At 36.3% G+C, this 18,510-nt stretch overlaps 1 protein-coding gene across 1 annotated transcript in view; it reads right to left on the reverse strand.

The window, feature by feature from the left end:
• The window catches only part of ARID4B (AT-rich interaction domain 4B), a 93,869-nt gene that overhangs the window by 34,673 nt on the left and 40,686 nt on the right, over positions 1 to 18,510 (reverse strand). Inside the window, exons 6-11 of the mRNA XM_019472716.1 lie at positions 16,092 to 16,183; positions 13,775 to 13,913; positions 10,017 to 10,096; positions 8,612 to 8,685; positions 7,629 to 7,774; positions 1,064 to 1,136 (exon numbers count right to left, since the gene is read on the reverse strand). Of these exons, the coding sequence (XP_019328261.1) occupies positions 1,064 to 1,136; positions 7,629 to 7,774; positions 8,612 to 8,685; positions 10,017 to 10,096; positions 13,775 to 13,913; positions 16,092 to 16,183 (604 nt within the window). The remainder of the gene's footprint in view (positions 1 to 1,063; positions 1,137 to 7,628; positions 7,775 to 8,611; positions 8,686 to 10,016; positions 10,097 to 13,774; positions 13,914 to 16,091; positions 16,184 to 18,510) is intronic.

An 18,510-nucleotide genomic window follows, 5' to 3' on the forward strand; every position in this document is an offset into this window, starting at 1 on the left:
ACTATTAAATACAGTATTGTAAACTCCTCCCTCTCACCACCTCATGCATCTGGTACTTTCTCTTCATGAAACTAAACAAACTCAAGTCTTTAAAACCCATTTTCCCTGTAGTTCAGTAATGTAATTTAATTCATACATACGCATTCTTCCATATATTACCGAACATGCACAAATGATGCAACTTTTCTTGCTACCTATATTATACATATTTTTATTTCATCCGCTGAAATAATTACTTCTAAAAATACCAGCCTAGCTTTTCTTGCTATATTATACATATTTTTATTTCATCCGCTGAAATAATTACTTCTAAAAAAAAAACCACCCCAAACCTACCCAGGAAACAAATCCCACAATGCTTCAAAGAGCTGAAACTTCCTATGCTACTGTACTAGCAGTAGCTGCCACATTGTCATCTTTTGTAAACAGTTCCTCAATTCATCTTCACATGTAATTAAAAAGATACTAATTTAACTAATTATAATACTAATTTAAACACCTTCACCCCTGCCTCCACAGACACTGCATTTTTCTTGCAGTGTGTAAATACCTGGTAAAGAATTAATATAATAAATGGCATTTGCTTTTAAAAACATTTCAATCTACCTTACTGATAATGCTTATGCATTTAAGTGATCAGGATTCACACAAGAAATCTAGCACAAAGTAAATGCTTTTTTCCATGATCCTAAGAAGTAGGGGGGTGGTTAAATTTCATTTAAGTATTTTAAAGTTATTAAACTGAGCATATACATTAATATGATTGAGGATATTAAATGTTTGATTATACACACTGTAAGTACACAGTAGAAAATATACTAGGATATATGAGGTACTATCCATTTATTTCTGAAAGCAGGAATAAGGGACTGTATTTTAGGAGAAGAGTCAAGTGACAGACTTATCTTCTAAATAGCAGGGAAGTCAGAAGTGATGAATACAGTCTCACTGTTTCCAAAACTGAACTGCAAAGCACTACTGGTTTACAGACTCAATTCTTTAAAGTACTGCTAAACAATACATCTATCTTCAGCTTCTACAAGTCAAAGATTAAAATGCCTACCTCTGTCTTCCATGAACTTGTATAATTGCTGAAGAAAGTTCTCTCGTTCTTCGGGAAACGGCTCTATTTCCTCCTGTTTAAAGTAATGCACACGAGAAAATTATCACCACTTCGAGTTACAGTCTTTCATTAAGAAACACACGGCAGTGATAATTTAGGTTCAAATGTTCAAGTTTGTTTTACTGTAGTCAGCAACAGGATACTATACAAAGAGACACATGCTCTCAGTGCTATGCCACATGGAAGTGAAGTTTTGTAAACTACAAACAGTTTTTCAAAATATATAAAACAATAACTGTAAAGACATTGAAGTTGGATTTCTGACTGATCACTGAAGCATCATAAGTGATATCATAAATCAAGATGTATTCTCAATTTTGTCCATTTACACAGAAAGTCTGGGAGACACCACTATTAATGATCAAGAGATTATATCAGAAATCTCAGGCCTATTTCTACTGCAGCTAAGTGACTCCTTGATGCCTGGATACACTATATCACTTTCATGGATGAAGTGAAAGAGAAAATGGTGCTTGCACTTTCTTAGGAGTTCTAATCCACAGTACTGGCAAACCGCAGCCAATGGCACTGCACGCATACTGCCATGGCGTACCAGCTGAATGCGTGGTGAGCAGGATCAATTCCAGAACTGAAATAACAATGGATATTTTGGATGTTCAGTTCATTGCACTGATAAACCTTTGTATTAGATTTACTTAGATTAATAAACAGTAGAGTTTCATAACAAAGCACTATGGCTTGTTTTATAACACCTCATAATTTCCTTAGGAAATGCGACTTGCCACAACCAGTAGCAGTAAGATATTAGCATAATCAGAATTCTTAGAAATTCTGATGACTAAGCTACTTCAAAACAATATGCCAAATGTAACTAGATTAATTTTCTGCATAGTTTTTTTAGTACTACCTGTTAAGTTTCCAAAAATAACCAATAAAAGTTATTCAGTAAATCTAAAAGAAATTATTTTTCTTTAGTGTATTTTCATAATTCATATTTTCCCTTCTTCAACAATCTCCTTGTACTAAATATTAAAGCTTCACCTACCCTGAAGCAAGGGGACAAAACATATTGTCTTTAAATTTATAGCAAGACAGTTGAGAAATCAAAAGAAACAGAATATCATTATTAAACACAACAGGAAAAAGAGAAAAAAAGAAAAAACCCACAACATCTGCTGAAGCTATTTAATAAAGAGATGGATGGTTGAAAATAAGGTCAAGGAAGGCTATTAACCATTACCAGCAAGTAGTTTTTTTTCTTATTCTATACTTCCCCTTCTCCATTAAATGCACTTGGAAGACATAATCAGAGCAAACAGGCAAAACATGAAGAACCAGTATTCACAATACGCTGAAACAGTTGTCATTTAGGTATAATTATCAACAGAAATGCAATGAAAATATTCCACAGTCTTGCAAAGGCAATGCAAGAGGAAAGTCTCTGTCAGGCGCATTACACTATGAACATCTAGCTGGTACCTAGTATACCAGCAGAGCTCAGAGCAGGCTACTTCAATGAGCAAGAAGGACAGGCTGGGTAGAGAACTGCAACCAGTATACTAAATACATCCTCACGGGGCGGGGGCATCAGAGATCAGGCATATCTAGCAATTCCTCACCGATACGTATGAGGTGATGCTGCAGCCCTGCATATAGTACAGACAAACACCTGGTCAAGAACATTCACATTTCACAGGCAAAGGTGGTAAAGGAAACACTGCAAGCAAGCAAAGGATTCAGCTTGCAATCATAAAGCTTGAATATGAGTGAATAGACACAGTTATGGAGTTTGTTTTAATCTCACATGACAGGTCCTTGGGAAAGGACTTTTACCAGCATACACTGGATCATAGCATAGAGATCATGAGCACCTACTTGGGTTTCTCATGTTCCTCACCAACAAGAGGACACTTGCCATAAGAAAGTGTTCCCACAGAGCATTCAGGGGAGGGGGGGTGTCATTGAACTAAACCTTCAGGAAACCCAACAAAGCTTTTAAGAAGGAATGTATGCTTTCTAAGTATTAGGGGAACTAAAATAAAGGTGATGAAGAGGCCGAATAAAACACTGCCACTCCTTACTCACTATAAGATCCAATGCCTGAAGAGTACTCTTACGTCTCAAACGTGATAATCCACAGAGGTGCCAGAATGGCAAGTGGATACTCCTTATTAATTTTCCCAATAGAGACCAAACCAACTTTCTTAAAAAGTGTGCTAAGGGGGAAAGCTTAAGACCCTGCATGCCTCTGAAAAGCATTTTCACTTTCTCAGAATCTCTACAAAATCAGTACATATTATACTATGATAGTAATATCTGTTAATAATCTCCGAACATTTACTGAATCTCTTAAATAATCAAGAAGCTAGACTGACAAGGTTTCCTAGATAATGCTTTGAAGCAGACGTCATACTCTTGTCATCTTTGCTTATTTGTAAGTTAGACAACCATAGTGCTAGCAGGTGACTGCAGTCTCTGTCAAAGGTTAAAGAAAGTGGCCTATATGTATGATAATGAAACCCAGAAAAGCAGCAACATGCTTTTTGCAACACATAAAATTCACACAGTATTATAGCCCAGCACTAGAAGAAAGAGTCTTTGTCAACTCTTTTACCTACTGTCAGATTTAGTAAAGGAAAGGAAGGCCGTTTTCCAGTCTCTTCCATTTGAAAAAAAAAAAGAAAAAAGAAAGGCAACTTCTCTTCTTAGAAGAGAAGTAGAAAGGATTTGCATGTCAACTCCTATCTATATAGGATAAGAGCATCTATATATTTATATAGATATATGTTTATATAGGAGCATCTATATATCTATAAGAGTGTGTGAATATATATAGGATAAGAACATCTATATAGATATGATATATATATATGTGCATCTATAGGATTGTGTGTGACTATACATATAGGATAGGAGCATCTATATATGAAGCCTGCAGTGACATATGTAAAAGCGCTTTTTTTTTGTCCTGGTTCATGGGTACTAGGACCATGTGGATGGCCTGAGGGCCACCAGTGAAAATTTTTCATGTCCTGGAAAGCACTACGACAATCTGCAGGTGGATAACAAAGTCCCAAGAGCAGGCCCACAGGTCCTGTTTGAGAAGAGATGCTGCTTGATAGCCAGGAGGTTACAGGCACAAACTAGTAATAAAAAAAAGAGAGGGAGGAGCCTGCAGAAACTGCTCAAAGGCAGGTGGAGAGAAGGCACACATGCCGCTGACCACTGAGGAGAGAGAGGAAGAAAGGGGGGGGGGGAGAGGAAAAAAAAAAAAGATTTTGACTCTGTTTTAGAAACCTCCTAGTTCAGCAGGTGGCTGAAACATTGGATACTGGAAAAGAAATTATCACAAGAGATGTCACAGTAAATCCCAAAATATTTGCCTGAGATGAGATCATGTCTAGCACATGGAAAGACTAGCTCATACAACATCCCATGCAACTAAGAGGAGCTAGAGAGAAGGTGTACAAAGGGTACAAGGTCAAATATTTACAAACACTGTAAATAAAGACTGTGAATTATTCACCTAAAAGTAGTGACAGTATTATCACTATACAAAGATTGTATGTCAACCTGCATAGGTACAAACCTATCCACATTCACCATGCCCATGGCTGGATATGAACCTGCTCTGAAAGTTCAGGAATTGTGCTGAGCGAAAGGAAGTACTCCTTGCTTCTCAGAATACCAAGCAGAGCATAGCCCCTTGCAAACTGGGCTTTATAACTTTTGATCAGAGCTGAATAATCTCCTGTAAGCCTAAAGAAGAGGCAGAATGAACTCATGAGCTTGGAGAGGTGGCAAAGTTTTTACTTCACACCTTTGCAGTCTCCCAACAAATCTTAAAATAAAGAAATGAATGAATAGAACATGGAACACCATCTTCTGGTATGCCAGAGCCACACTCTCCAGGGAGGATGTATTGAGAGAAAGACCGTAACAACCATTTAAGACCCAACCCAGTTCAGTTTCCCCTTTGCAATTCACTATTGATGGAATTTCATTCTACTGCATTACTGGCAGGGGGGACATTCACCATGCCCATGGCTGGATATGAACCTGCTCTGAAAGTTCAGGAATTGTGCTGAGCGAAAGGAAGTACTCCTTGCTTCTCAGAATACCAAGCAGAGCATAGCCCCTTGCAAACTGGGCTTTATAACTTTTGATCAGAGCTGAATAATCTCCTGTAAGCCTAAAGAAGAGGCAGAATGAACTCATGAGCTTGGAGAGGTGGCAAAGTTTTTACTTCACACCTTTGCAGTCTCCCAACAAATCTTAAAATAAAGAAATGAATGAATAGAACATGGAACACCATCTTCTGGTATGCCAGAGCCACACTCTCCAAGGGAGGATGATTGAGAGAAAGACCGTAACAACCATTTAAGACCCAACCCAGTTCAGTTTCCCCTTTGCAATTCACTATTGATGGAATTTCATTCTACCGCATTACTGGCAGTTGCATAACAAATTAGAGAACAGCTCTCAAACCCCAGTGAGAGAAAAAGTGATAATGGGCAGATACAGATTTTGAGCACCACCAGAAAATACAGAGGAAGTAAAAGTTTCAAAAGTCCCTCTACCAGCTTCACAGCCAGCTGTGAAATAAAGTTCTTTCCACTAATTTTCTTCTTTCCTTTTGTCTTGCATTACTGGCAGTTGCATAACAAATTAGAGAACAGCTCTCAAACCCCAGTGAGAGAAAAAGTGATAATGGGCAGATACAGATTTTGAGCACCACCAGAAAATACAGAGGAAGTAAAAGTTTCAAAAGTCCCTCTACCAGCTTCACAGCCAGCTGTGAAATAAAGTTCTTTCCACTAATTTTCTTCTTTCCTTTTGTCTTCATTTTTTTCTGGACAGGAGGCTGGGAGGAAAGAACAGATAATTAGAAAACCAAGCATGAGTTGGGTCTCCATACTTCCAGGATGAAAGAGAGAAGAAAGGTGGAAGAGGAGTGCATGGGCTAATGCCTTGATTGAAAGCTCTTTTGCTTCTTTACATCAGGGTAGCCAGAGAGATAGCTCGTAGTGAAGCAATTCTTCAGTAGACCAGGGTATGACAGAGGTACAAGAACTCAGACTTCTTGGTAATTACCTAAAGGTTTCAAAATCTCTTACTTTTCACCACTCCAAAACCAGTAAACTCCATTTTCTACAGCTAGAAGCAGGGAAAGAACAGTGCAAACTACTTGCAATATCTGCTTTACAAGAGGACCTAAAGTTGTAGGCCTAGCACAGCAATTTGGGGGCAGGAAAGGGTAAGGTAGAAGGGGAAGGAGGACAGGGTGACAGAGACACAAGGGAGGAAGAGACAACAGCAGTGCATGCCAACCTAGTTTGGTTTATTTTTTCAAATATGTCAAGAACACAGGTCAGTAACGGCTTAGAGCTGCCTCCTCAGATGGAGCTCCTGTGTAAAAGGTAGCAAACTTCCCTGTAGCTTGGAATGTGTGGTGAGTCACAGGTACGTACTGGGGTAACAGCTCTATAACCAGGAGAAAAGTTTATCATCATTTATGTGAGCAGCTATTTACAATAGCATGATTTTAGCACACACAGAACTCACTCCATGGCCACAAAGGGGAAAATAAACCAACACTGTCGTAATATACAATAAATCAGATGCAAGACAAACTACAGAGGGAAACTACACCCTTCTGCATGCTACAATACACTGCATCATTATAGAAGGGCAAACAACTCTTTATTTGGAGGGAGAGTGAACTACAAACTGGAAACCCATCTGGGCCATGACTAACATTACAGCCCAGGAATTAATATCACCCTAAGAAAGCCGAAGTTCTATATCACTGAAAAAAAAACTTGTTTGCCTTCCAATACTGAAACAGCATGTGCAAAGAAAAGGCCAGTCTGGATTTACATACAGTTGCAAGACATAAATTGCTGATGTTTTCAAAAAAAAATAAACAGAAAGAGATCTTTGTTTTAAAGTTATCAAAAATAATTTAAGCACTACATATCCTTTATCAGAAACAACTTAATTATTTTTTTTAGCTATACAGATCTTCCCAGTTAGAAGACAGCCAGACCTTTAACAGCTAGCAGGTAAGTTCCATTTAGAAATACACACAAGTAAAGGGAACATTTTTTCTTTTAGAAAAAACAATAAGCATGTGACAGCAGACACCAATATCCACCCTTCATCTGCTCAGTCCCTGGTAGGTACTGCAACCCCTTCTGCCACTGCATTAAGATCAGCATGGGAAAGATTCTAGAACAGGATCTTCCTTTGACTTTTAATTTCTGGTTTTTAATTGGTCCCTAATGACTCAGCCTTTTGACTACATTTTTTTTGCTTAATGACTCAAAGATATTTGTTAGATTTTCAAGTTGATATTTTCACATTAACTGATCTTTGTTGAATAAAGATTTTGAAAGCTGAGAGGCAATAATGTTGCCTATGTTAACAATGTTGCCTACGTTAATGTTAAATGTTACCGAATGTTAAAAAGACCTACTTAAATATTACAGTCTTGCTAATTTTTATCAGCTGTGTATCTATGCCTTTTACTAACTTCACTTGCCTCTTCCTCACTGCTGTTATCCTCTTTTTCTTTTTCATCCTCTTCCTCTTCTTCAGCTTCACTGCTGGAGCTGTCTTCTTTCAATTCTGTTTTCCAGTTACTAGGAACAGTTCTGTTTTTACGGAATTCAAGGGCTTGGTCAAAAGCTGTAAAAGGACCAGCATTTGTTAGCACTGCAGGAAGTACCAGTTTGACCAAATGTTTTAATAAAAAAAGGAGGAAGACTGCTAATTAACAATTCCACCCCCAAATTCAACGAACCTCAACAACAACCCTATGTTGTCCATCCTTGTATGTCTTACCCAGCCAAACTGGCCTAGCATTCTCTGCACATCAAACTGTTCAGAGCTATTATTAGGATTATTACCATGTTAGTGTCTATAGACACAAATAAGGATCTTATGTATTAGGGCATATATGAAAATTTAATTGCGAGAACCCCTATTCCAACAGGTTTACACTGTGGTTTATGTATATTGAACAGAGAGGAGAAGGAGGAAAAAATAAGCACAAGCGAATTCTAAGTTTGATCACACAAACTTAAAACTTTCAAATGAATGCACAATTCATGTTTCTTGAGAGTGCATAAAAGCAACTTACTTATAACTATTAGGGGTCCTATGGTGAGAATAACTCTATGAAGGTCTAACATAAAAGGCCAAATACTAAATAACCTATAAAGCCAGGGTGAGCTGTATGATTATATCCTTTGTTTGGCATGTCTACATTTAAAACAAGTATGGTAGGGTGGGGGGGGTTTGTTTGGGTTTTTTTGGTTTTGTGGGGTTTTTTTTTGTTTTGGGGGTTTTTTTTAAGTTCCTCTGGATTTTCAGAAGTATTCTCCTTCAATATATTATGCTATAGGAAAAGACCCTGCATTTTAGCATTTTTAAGACACGAACAAATCTACCATAAATTTGGTCCAATTTACGTAACAAAGTAAATACATACACATGTGTTTTCTCATAGAAAGTTATTTTTACCTTGTTTTAACAAAGCGTCAGGCTTTGGTGAAGTTTCACTAATCTCCCGAACATCTTTTCTTGGCACAGAAACACTAGATAATTTAGAAAGTGTAAAAAAAAATTTTTTAGAAAATATTTTAAAGCTAAATTAACAGTGTAATATAGAGATATCACTAAGACTGTAACACACTTACTAAACATACAGAAGAAGCAATTCTATAGTATTAGTCTGGTACAGTATTAGTCAGTTAGTGGATTAAAAACAAAACTTCTACATAAATTTAGTTAGACCATCCATATGCATTCACTGCATATTAAAGAAAGCATTCTTTTTCCACTAACAGGTAGTTTCTGGAATCTCCCAAACATGTATTACTTAATGAAAATCTCATGTTAATTTAGCAACTAACTACTCACCCACAAACAACAAAACTACCTTGCTTAAAACATAAATGAGTATTAGTATAAACTGTCAGTATGAAATGAAACACTTCCAAATTGAAAGAACAAAGCACTTCTTAATTTCTACTGTGGCTATATCCAAGGAAGCAAATCTGAACTGCCGCTTTGGGGGGTGGAGGGTATGTGCTTGTGTGCGCACATGCTTATGTATGTTTCTCCAGTGACATGCACTGATGCCTTAATAACTATCAAATGGTAAAGCAATAGCCTAGACTTAGTAAGCAATTAAACCACAATGAAACTGTTAAATATTTCAATATCCTTTCTGCAAAAGCATTCTGTTAAATTGAACCAAGCAGAATAGCTGGAACTAAAACGTAGAAAAAAGAATTCTATTGTCATCCATCAACGCCCCTCCCTGACCAACATGAGTTTAAGAACAAAAAGTTCCTTATTCTATTGCAAATACCACACAGTCTGGTTTTCTAGGTTTCTCTATTTTCTTTCCTACTTTGAAAAGAGCTGTAGTGCTACTCAAAGAACATTGATAATATGCAGTTGTAGTCTAGACCGAGATAAACACATGCCTTACTACCTCAAAAAAAGAAAGAATTTCTGTGTGTGCATGTGGTGTACATGCGTGCATGCACCCACCCCCTCTGTAGCTGGATAAGCTTATGGCCACGTCTCCGAAAAGCAATGCTCTATTCCATCCAGAGCCAGAAAGAGTCTCAGGCCATTCTCAAAGTCACGAAATACTGCTTTGTTTGCCACCATTGTAACAATGAGGTTAAAACTAAGACAGATAGACTTATGCATCCCATTAGTCTTGAACTTTGTTGTTATTAATAATTTCATCAAAATATAGGCCATTAACAGTTTTCTAAACATTAGAAAAATCTTGGCAGAAACTTACTGAGCTTACTGATGTTATTAATATTTTACCCAACACATCTCATACTACATTTCATTTGACTGGTATAGATTTTATTCAATTATCAGCCTCTACATTCCTACTCACAATTTGCCGTCCTTGAAAGAGCGAACGAGAATATTGTCTTTTTTCACTGCAATATCATCACTACAATCTGGACAAACCACCTGCAAAGATATTACAAATGCAAAGTTTAGAGAGAAAAAGGAGAAACAAGAGAGTAATAGTATATACCAATGCTTCTCAAAAACCTTTTGGGCTCATTTCTCTTCAGCGAAACTGAGATCCCTCAAAACACAGGAGTGATGACCTCTGAAATTACTGAATTCGTGCTCGCTTCCTGGAGGAAAGTGACGGCTGTGGCCAGAGACATAACTAGGAACAGCATTCTGACAAAAGTTAAGTACCTGTCATGCCACTACAGCTTATTCTATTCCTCATCCTAAAAGGACAGAACTTCCACCAAGTGCTGCCACCTGAGTTAGAGACCTCTTCTGAAAAACTTCCAGAAATTGCAAGGATGTAATCACCCACAGTTTCAAAAACAAAGGCATACAGGATTTATGAAATGCAATTTTATAATGGAAGATTCATAAGTTACCTACCTAGGAGAGAAGAGTGCCTCAAGTACAAGTATTATGATAGGTTCTTTAATTCAAGAAGTAGACTAATCAAGTCTAGCACTGAGACAACATGTTAATTATTTGTTGCAATTTTAAAAGCTATTTAAGTTCTGTTAAACCAGTATACAAGTTGCTAATTAAAAAGCTTCAGGAATTTAATAAAATATATATAGATTTCATTTCCAGAGTTACAGAACAGAAAAGCAATGCTCTCCATCACTCATCTCTCTTCTCTCAAAACGTGTGTAGTTCCTTGAAAGTTAAGGATGTTCTGGCTGCTATGAAACCCCAAGGAGCAGCAAATGACTGCAGCCCTAGTTTAGCCCTGGTAAATACCTCTTCTCTCTTACACCAACTGCTTTCAGTCCTACTTTTCCCACCAAACACACAAAGATACTGCATGAGAAAAGCTTTTTTTCCCTCCTTACACAGGTCACCAGCCATACAGCATTTTAGAAGGTAAAGTCAAAAGCTCCATCTGATTTGGAAACAGAGTTGCATATCACAGAGCATAGGCTAAATATGCTTCTCAAGAAAAATAAAACTTAACACCCCAAGTCTCCAAATTCAGTGCATTCTACAGTCTCCAAAGAAATTACTTTACAAAACTACAACTTACTAATTGAAATGCAGTTGGAGATATAGTTTGCAGCAGTGTTTTAATATCAAGGTAAAAGACAGTGATTATCATTCCCCATTTGAAACAGACAGGTGCAATCTCCTAGCTCTCTAAAGATGGAAAAAGGCCCTTCTGGCTTTAGCTATTGGTTTTCTAGAAGCATCAAGATCTTAGCAGTCAGAAATCCATTCAGAGGTTGGAAAACAGCTTACCACAACCTCATCCAGTGCCTTTACATCAAGCAACATCACCTCAGTTTTGCCCGAGTCAAGTTTTCTCGATTTCCTTGCAAAACAAATTGTACTGGAATCACAGGAGGATCAGAGAGATGATCCTATGTAAACTCAATTTCCTGAAAATGCTGCAAGCAGATTTCCTCACTGCACCTTCCAAAAGCCTTTAAGTACACATTAAAACTAAGCAATGCTATAAGGCTTACTAAATCACACTCTTTGACATAAGGAGCAACTGCCAGGCCTTTTTACAATTACAATTAGCCATTGCTCTCAACGCCCCCACACCCCCTCAAAAAGCAACAAAAAAAAAAAAAAAACCTACGCATGCAGGATTAAAACAATGTAGTCAGAGTCCTCAGAATAGCTTTTACCAAATTTAGACCTCTACAGTTTTACATTTATAAGTGACAGGCTATATCTGGTTATAGGACTGATAGCCAAAGTAATCAGTTTCCACTACTAATCTTAACTGTTATTTGCTGTAAAGGTTTAGACTAATCCCTGAACTTCTTTTCACATAATAAACTTGCACAATGTCCTCTGTGCTTCCACACAAAGTGTGTCTGTACACAGTATCATTAATAACAAAGTAATTCTGGAATACGTATTCTTCAGCATATTAAACCTGAATTTTCATTTCATTATTCACATAATTATAATTAGCACAATACAAAGCTAAAGCAAAATTTATCAGTAATAAGATAAAAGTACTTTGTTGATATAGTAGAGGTAACCTGCTTACAAGGTAAAAGAATGAAGAGGCATAGCTACAGGGGAGTGGGTTTAAAAAAAAAAAAAGCTATTTGGGGCATAAATCTGTTCTTTGGCACAACCTTTCAGGTTACATGCAATATGATGTTTATTTGCAGAGCTATAAACCTGATTACTGAAATAACAGTTAATCTAGGATAAGCTATTTCAGAGTTAACGTGCTCCACCCTCAAACTTTATCCCCCTACTGCTTCTCATTCATTGCAGGAAGCTTTCAATGAAGAATGAGCTATTCCAATCTCCAAATGAAAGCCAAAGAAATAACAGTGTGTATCTTTAGTATACCTTGGGAGAATAAGCAACAATTCAGCTAATCTTTAAGGTCTGACCCACAGCTATCCTGAGTAGCACTACATTAGTCACATACAAGCCTAATACCTACCAGAGAGGCTGCCATGGAAACTGTCGTGTGCATGACCAGAAAGGCTAAACCAACAGTGTGACATAAAACAGCTCAAGCCACTCTAACTGACCACTTCTGCGAGTACAACTGTGAGGTAGGTGATATTGCATCAATCTTGATGACAGCTTTCAAGTAAAGAAACAGCTCAATTTTCTTGTCTATTACTGAAAACCTCTCCTAAAGCTATCTGTCATTAACATGGTATCTCCTTGCTGTATATTCTGCCCTCTCCCTTCTTGTGAAAGAGACTTCAATGACTCATTCTATCCCACCAACTTTTCCAAAAGAAGTCCTGCTGGAAAGCCTCTGGACTGCATTACAAGGCACAGGAGGTGACAAGTAGAAAGCTGCAACTGAGAGCTATTGCACACACTAAGAAGAGTTAAATGTTACTGTATGGCATCTTTTCAAAAGCAGAGCACAAGTCTTCCTGAAATTAGATAAACATTTTAAGCTTTCATTGCTAAGGAGAAATTATTCAAATATTTACAATTAATAATAAAAGAAAAATTAAAAAGCATGGTACTAGAAGGTACCACATATGGAAATATATTAATTTTCAAATATATCAGTCTATATGCAATCCTTAGACTAACAGTGGTATTTTATTAGAAGGTCATTTGTAAAAAAGTGTCTTTAAACCAGAATAAAGGAAGATAGAAAATATTTGTACTAAAAGACTACAATGTTATTTTAAAGGAAATTTATTGGCAATTCTCTACTACCTGCCATAGCAACAAAGAAAAAACATTTGACTTTATTATCAAACGTGTTTACATTGAACCTAGAAAAATAGTATCTATGTAATCACTGAACTTCCCCTCTCTTTGCACTTCTTTATATTTTCTTCCTTGATAAAACTTGGTAGTTCAGAAAAATGACAAGCAATAGCCTAGAAAAAAAGCCCTGAAATTTTAGTTCAGTAGTACTAAACACACTGTTGAGCTGGAATTAGGTCAACAAGCTCTGGCTGTTTGGAAAAACTAAAGCCATGTAAGCAATCACTTTTTGTAAACAAAAATATTTACATATATAGTATTTCCTTTGACTATTACGATAAGGTCCAATTTGAAGAAACATTAAGTTCTATAAAAATATAGATTAAGCCATCAAAAATGAAAAACCCCACCTTTCTTTGGTGCCTAGAAAATGAATGAAACTTTATAAAATTAAAATAAAGATGAAACTCTTACCAAGGCTGGAAACCACAGAGCTTTCTTTTTATCCACACTGAAGCAGTCCACACACACAACTTTTCCTAGTAACTCGTCACTTTGTTTCCTATCATCTTCATCTTCATCGCTGGAAGAGGATGAAGACTCTTCTTCAGGACTAAACAACAGAAAAAGACTTAAAACTCAACTATTCAAAACTTGCCTATTATAATTACAGGACATCCAAAGCTAATTGTCAAAGAGGCATAAATAATAGTAACTTCACTTGCCTGTTAAGTGTTTTAGGATAAAAATAAATAGAAGTATTTATAACGATATTATAATGACAACTCAAACATTACAAACTCAGAAATGCACATCTACATGTAATACATGCAAAAATCAAACAAACCACCACCATGCATCCACATGGAGGAATAGAAATGCAGTCAGGATGTTCAAAACAAGAATTCTGCCCTAGTGAAGCACTGTTCAAAAATACTGTTGCAGCTGTAGTTTTGGACCAACATTAAGCTAAACTGTTTTGTTCTCCCTCTTAATCTCTGTGCTTTTACTTTAACAGCCATACAGAATAAAGAGCTATTTTGAGAGAGGACAAATCTCTGAAGAAACATCAGCTATGGAAAAAGAAGTCTGTTTATCCTGAAACAGTTCTTTAAAGATGTGCAGTGAAGCACTTCAATGACAGTTTCAATTTCACATTGAATGAAGTGTTGGAATGTAAGTAGATGGGCAAAGAAAGGTGCAAATACATTTTGATTAAAAAAGGTTCTAGCTCATTGTTTTGACTGCTCTAGTACAAAGTTGCACCTGGTTTTAACCATATGGGGAGTCTAAATAAAAAACTACTCCAACTAAAATTACCTGCAACTGATTAAAAAAAAAAATCAGCACTCCTCTCTCTCTTTTTTTTTACTAGTCACTTTGAAGGTTAATTCTCAGACAAAAAGCTATCTTCCATTTTTCACATAAATACTTTTGAATATAAAGTTCAATATTAACAGAAGACTCACAGTTAGCATTTGTGTAACAGAAGACAACTGATTTACAGTCTAAGGTGACATGTTTCATTTTCCCCACCCTAATTTTATGTCATCATTTGCAGTGCTGATAAAGCATTGGGTTGTTTTCCCCCAACATCCTTTTTTAAAGCAGTGACTTCTTTTAAAATACAATATGAAAGTCTTTCAAGGCTGCTCTCTGGGATTTGAGAATCTCTTGTGGGAAGGGAAAGAAGTCAAGGACTAGAAAGAAAGCCAGGACTACTTTAGAGAGACTACAACCCAGCTCAGTTATACCCATATCTGTGCAAATTTGTCTTTTTACTCAGTTCTGTCAGTATTAACCGTAAGAGAAAGATAAGTGTTGTTTCTGCCATAATAATGTCCCATACAGTTAGTGAAACAGAGAAGTCAACAACCCAGTCACAGACACCAAGGATGCTGCAATCACATTCTCTGTGGTATATGCCAGCTTTTTCCATCTTTTTCCTTCAATACATCATAAATTAGTAAATCAATAGTTGAGTAAATTTATAGTACCTCTACATATGCAGGGCAATATTTATTTCAAGCTATCAGAAAGACAGAGCATGAAAGGGTAATCCAAGCATGAAAACTCCCTTCCCACCCCAGCCACTACCACCTCAAAACTTTTTAAACAAAAACCAAAAAACAAACAAAAAACCCACCAAAAACCCCCCAACCACAAACAACAAAGAAAAACAGTCAGTGGAGTATTTAACTCTGTTTTTTCAAGATCACAACTACCAAGAATTTTGGCACCTAGGAAATCAAGTCACTACTCTTGAACTTTATTTTTCTGTCAATAAGCTTTGCTGCAAACCATAATACTGTTCACCTATTTCCAAAAGCCCTTCAGAGACCTTGTAATGAGAAACCAAAGGTCTACATGTGGAATCTAATACCTTCTACAAAGACTTCGTATCAGCTGGAAAAAGACTGCATTGTAATGGTTTTAGTTTGAGTCCAACACATTTATAATACTAATATTCTACTACAGAGAGGCTTCTGAATATAGCTTAACAGCACATTTCCACTTGGTATGCCACTTTCTTTTTTTACTTAAATAACAAAACCAAGAAAAAACTTTTTGCCTATACCCGGTACTATTTTAAGCACTGATTACATGAAGACTTGTTGTAATTCTTGCATGCAACAATAAACTGACTTTCAGTCTGAGTGCTAAACAACACTTTTCATATAGCTTCCTGCTTTTTGAGTAAGAGAAGCCTGAACATACAACTAATAAAACTCCACACACACTGAAAGCTTCAGAATTGAATACAGAGCACAGATAAAGATGTTAAACTTACATATGATTGGATCTCCTTCCTCTGTTTGTTTTCTTTCCTATAACAGGAGTCCCAAAGTGTTCAGGATTTGTGAGTGGAAGCTGATCTAATGTCTGTTGAAATGAAAAAATATATATACATACACACATAAAAAAGCCTGGCATAAAAGTTATTCTCCAAACTTTGTATAATCTGGTTAAAGTAATTTTTGTCAATAGAGAGACTTTCTCATTACAAAAGAAATACAGAAGTACAGTAGAGATGTCACTGCTTTAATTTTAAAAAGTAATGTGTTTTGGTTTGGGTTTTTTTCCAACACCTTCTCCCTACCTCCAAACAATTAACTTTCGTCCAACGCACATAGACAATTCTTCCCAAAAGTCCTGCCTTTGGACCATTCAAACACAGAGAACCAAGTATCAGGTATTCTGCTGACCTGGGATAGTCCATCTCTACAGGATGAATTTTTTGCCTGTCCTATCATCAGACTAAACACCCAATCACCTACTTATCAATAAACAAAGGTCCTCTATGAAATGAAACTGCAAGATAACTCAGTAGCAGCAAACATGACAAGTTAATTGTATTTTTGTTAGTAATTCATAATTTGGTATGGGAGAGAAAGATTCTAAAACAATTTTAAAGAGGTTGCTATATTGATAATTGAGAGGGTGCTAATTGATGCTCTATTAGCATCAAAACAAAAAGAGAGGGAGAGAAAGAACGAACTTTCTCTGCTCAGGGAGAATGCTAAAGCATCAACAGAAGGACTTCATGGACATGCAGTATCTTCTTTTCCTAAGACCGCTGTCATCTGTTTAAATGATAACCATTCCAGATTCGAAGGCTCCTGGTACACAGAGTTTTTTGTATAGGCACTTATTCTTGTTCTTTGAAAGAAGGCATAAAGCCTTCCAAAGTAAACATGGTCCTCTGAATTACACTCCTGAATCGTGTATGATTTTTTTAAACATGAAACACCAACAAGAATCTCAAAAGTATTCTGTGTCAGACAGAACTGGACATACAGACAATAAAACTGGCTTTTTAAATCTTAAAGTAAATGCATGATCACTTCTGAGTGTGGTGGACATCCTAAAAGATCCCACACACTTGTGAAGTCAGAGATGAAGCTAAAGCAACATCAGAACAAGACAATCATGTGGCACTGGTTTAATTACAAAAGAAACTGGAGATGCAATTTTCCCTGCTAAGTAGCTATGCAATCATGAGGTAATTATTAGAAATGCACAACACATGTTTCATTGAGGGCTGCTGACAATGAATTGCATATCAGTGACTTCTGGCAAGACATCAAAAGCTATGACAATAAGAATGATGATAAAATAAAAAATAGGAGTCACTTGAACGTAAAGTTTCTTTGAATCTGACAAAATCATCTGAAATTACTCTCATTCAGCCAAACTGGTCGCAAACCAATATATATAGACTAAAATTTTCAACCTGCTTACTATAAAGTAATACTACTGAAACCGCATTAAAATAGTATTTATGGAACAAAAGCAACCTAATTTTCAGGAGTGCTGATCATTAATAAGAAAGAGCTCATTGAATGAACAACACAATCTTTAAATTTATGGCATTAGTATCTGAATCCAGATTTAGGTATCTAATTAGGCCCTCTTCTTTACATGCATTTAATCCTGACCTAGGATGCTAGAAGGTATCTGAACCTTCACAAGAATGCAGTAAGCAGGCAACAAGCTCAGCTGACTACAATAATAAAGCATGTTTATGTAGAGCAAAAAATCCCGCATCTTCAGTAGCTTTCCAATAAGCTAACATGTTTACATAAATCTGCCCATCAGTCCAGATTGTCTTACATAATAAGAAGAAATAATCCTCATTCTGAAATTTCAACTATTTGAAATTTGCTACAAATAATCTGGATACTTTAATATGCAAATCACCTTTAAGACATGAACCAGCTTCAAAATACTGATAACTGTCCTCCAATTAACAGGTAACAGCAACTTGTAATTTGCCTTTTAAAAGAAAAGTACTGATCTTCCAAGTTTATCAGCTATTACAAGTTAGACTTCATCATCTACCTAAAAACCAACAGAACTTAATTATGTCCAAAGATGTACATTAATGTGTTCATGTACCATATTTTGATTTTTTCCAATGAATACTTACAGATAATGTTTTTTATGTAAAGCAAAGTAGTTGTGTGATCACTGGTTTTGTGTGACCTACAATCTATGAACCATTAATAATATAAAAATGAAAAATATGAAATGCTGATTTTGTTTCTTAACTTAAACAAATTGGTGAAATTTAATTGTTCTTGATTTAAAAAAAGAATAAGCCAGACCCTGTAGACTGTATTTTATATAATCCCCATTTTTAGTAGCATGGATGTACATAACATACTGAAGACTGAGGTACTAAAAATATCACTTTGAAATTTTTCTAA

The sequence above is a fragment of the Aptenodytes forsteri genome, unplaced genomic scaffold, assembly GCF_000699145.1.
Source record: "Aptenodytes forsteri isolate BGI_AS27 unplaced genomic scaffold, ASM69914v1 Scaffold132, whole genome shotgun sequence".
NCBI classification, from domain to species: Eukaryota; Metazoa; Chordata; class Aves; order Sphenisciformes; family Spheniscidae; genus Aptenodytes; species Aptenodytes forsteri.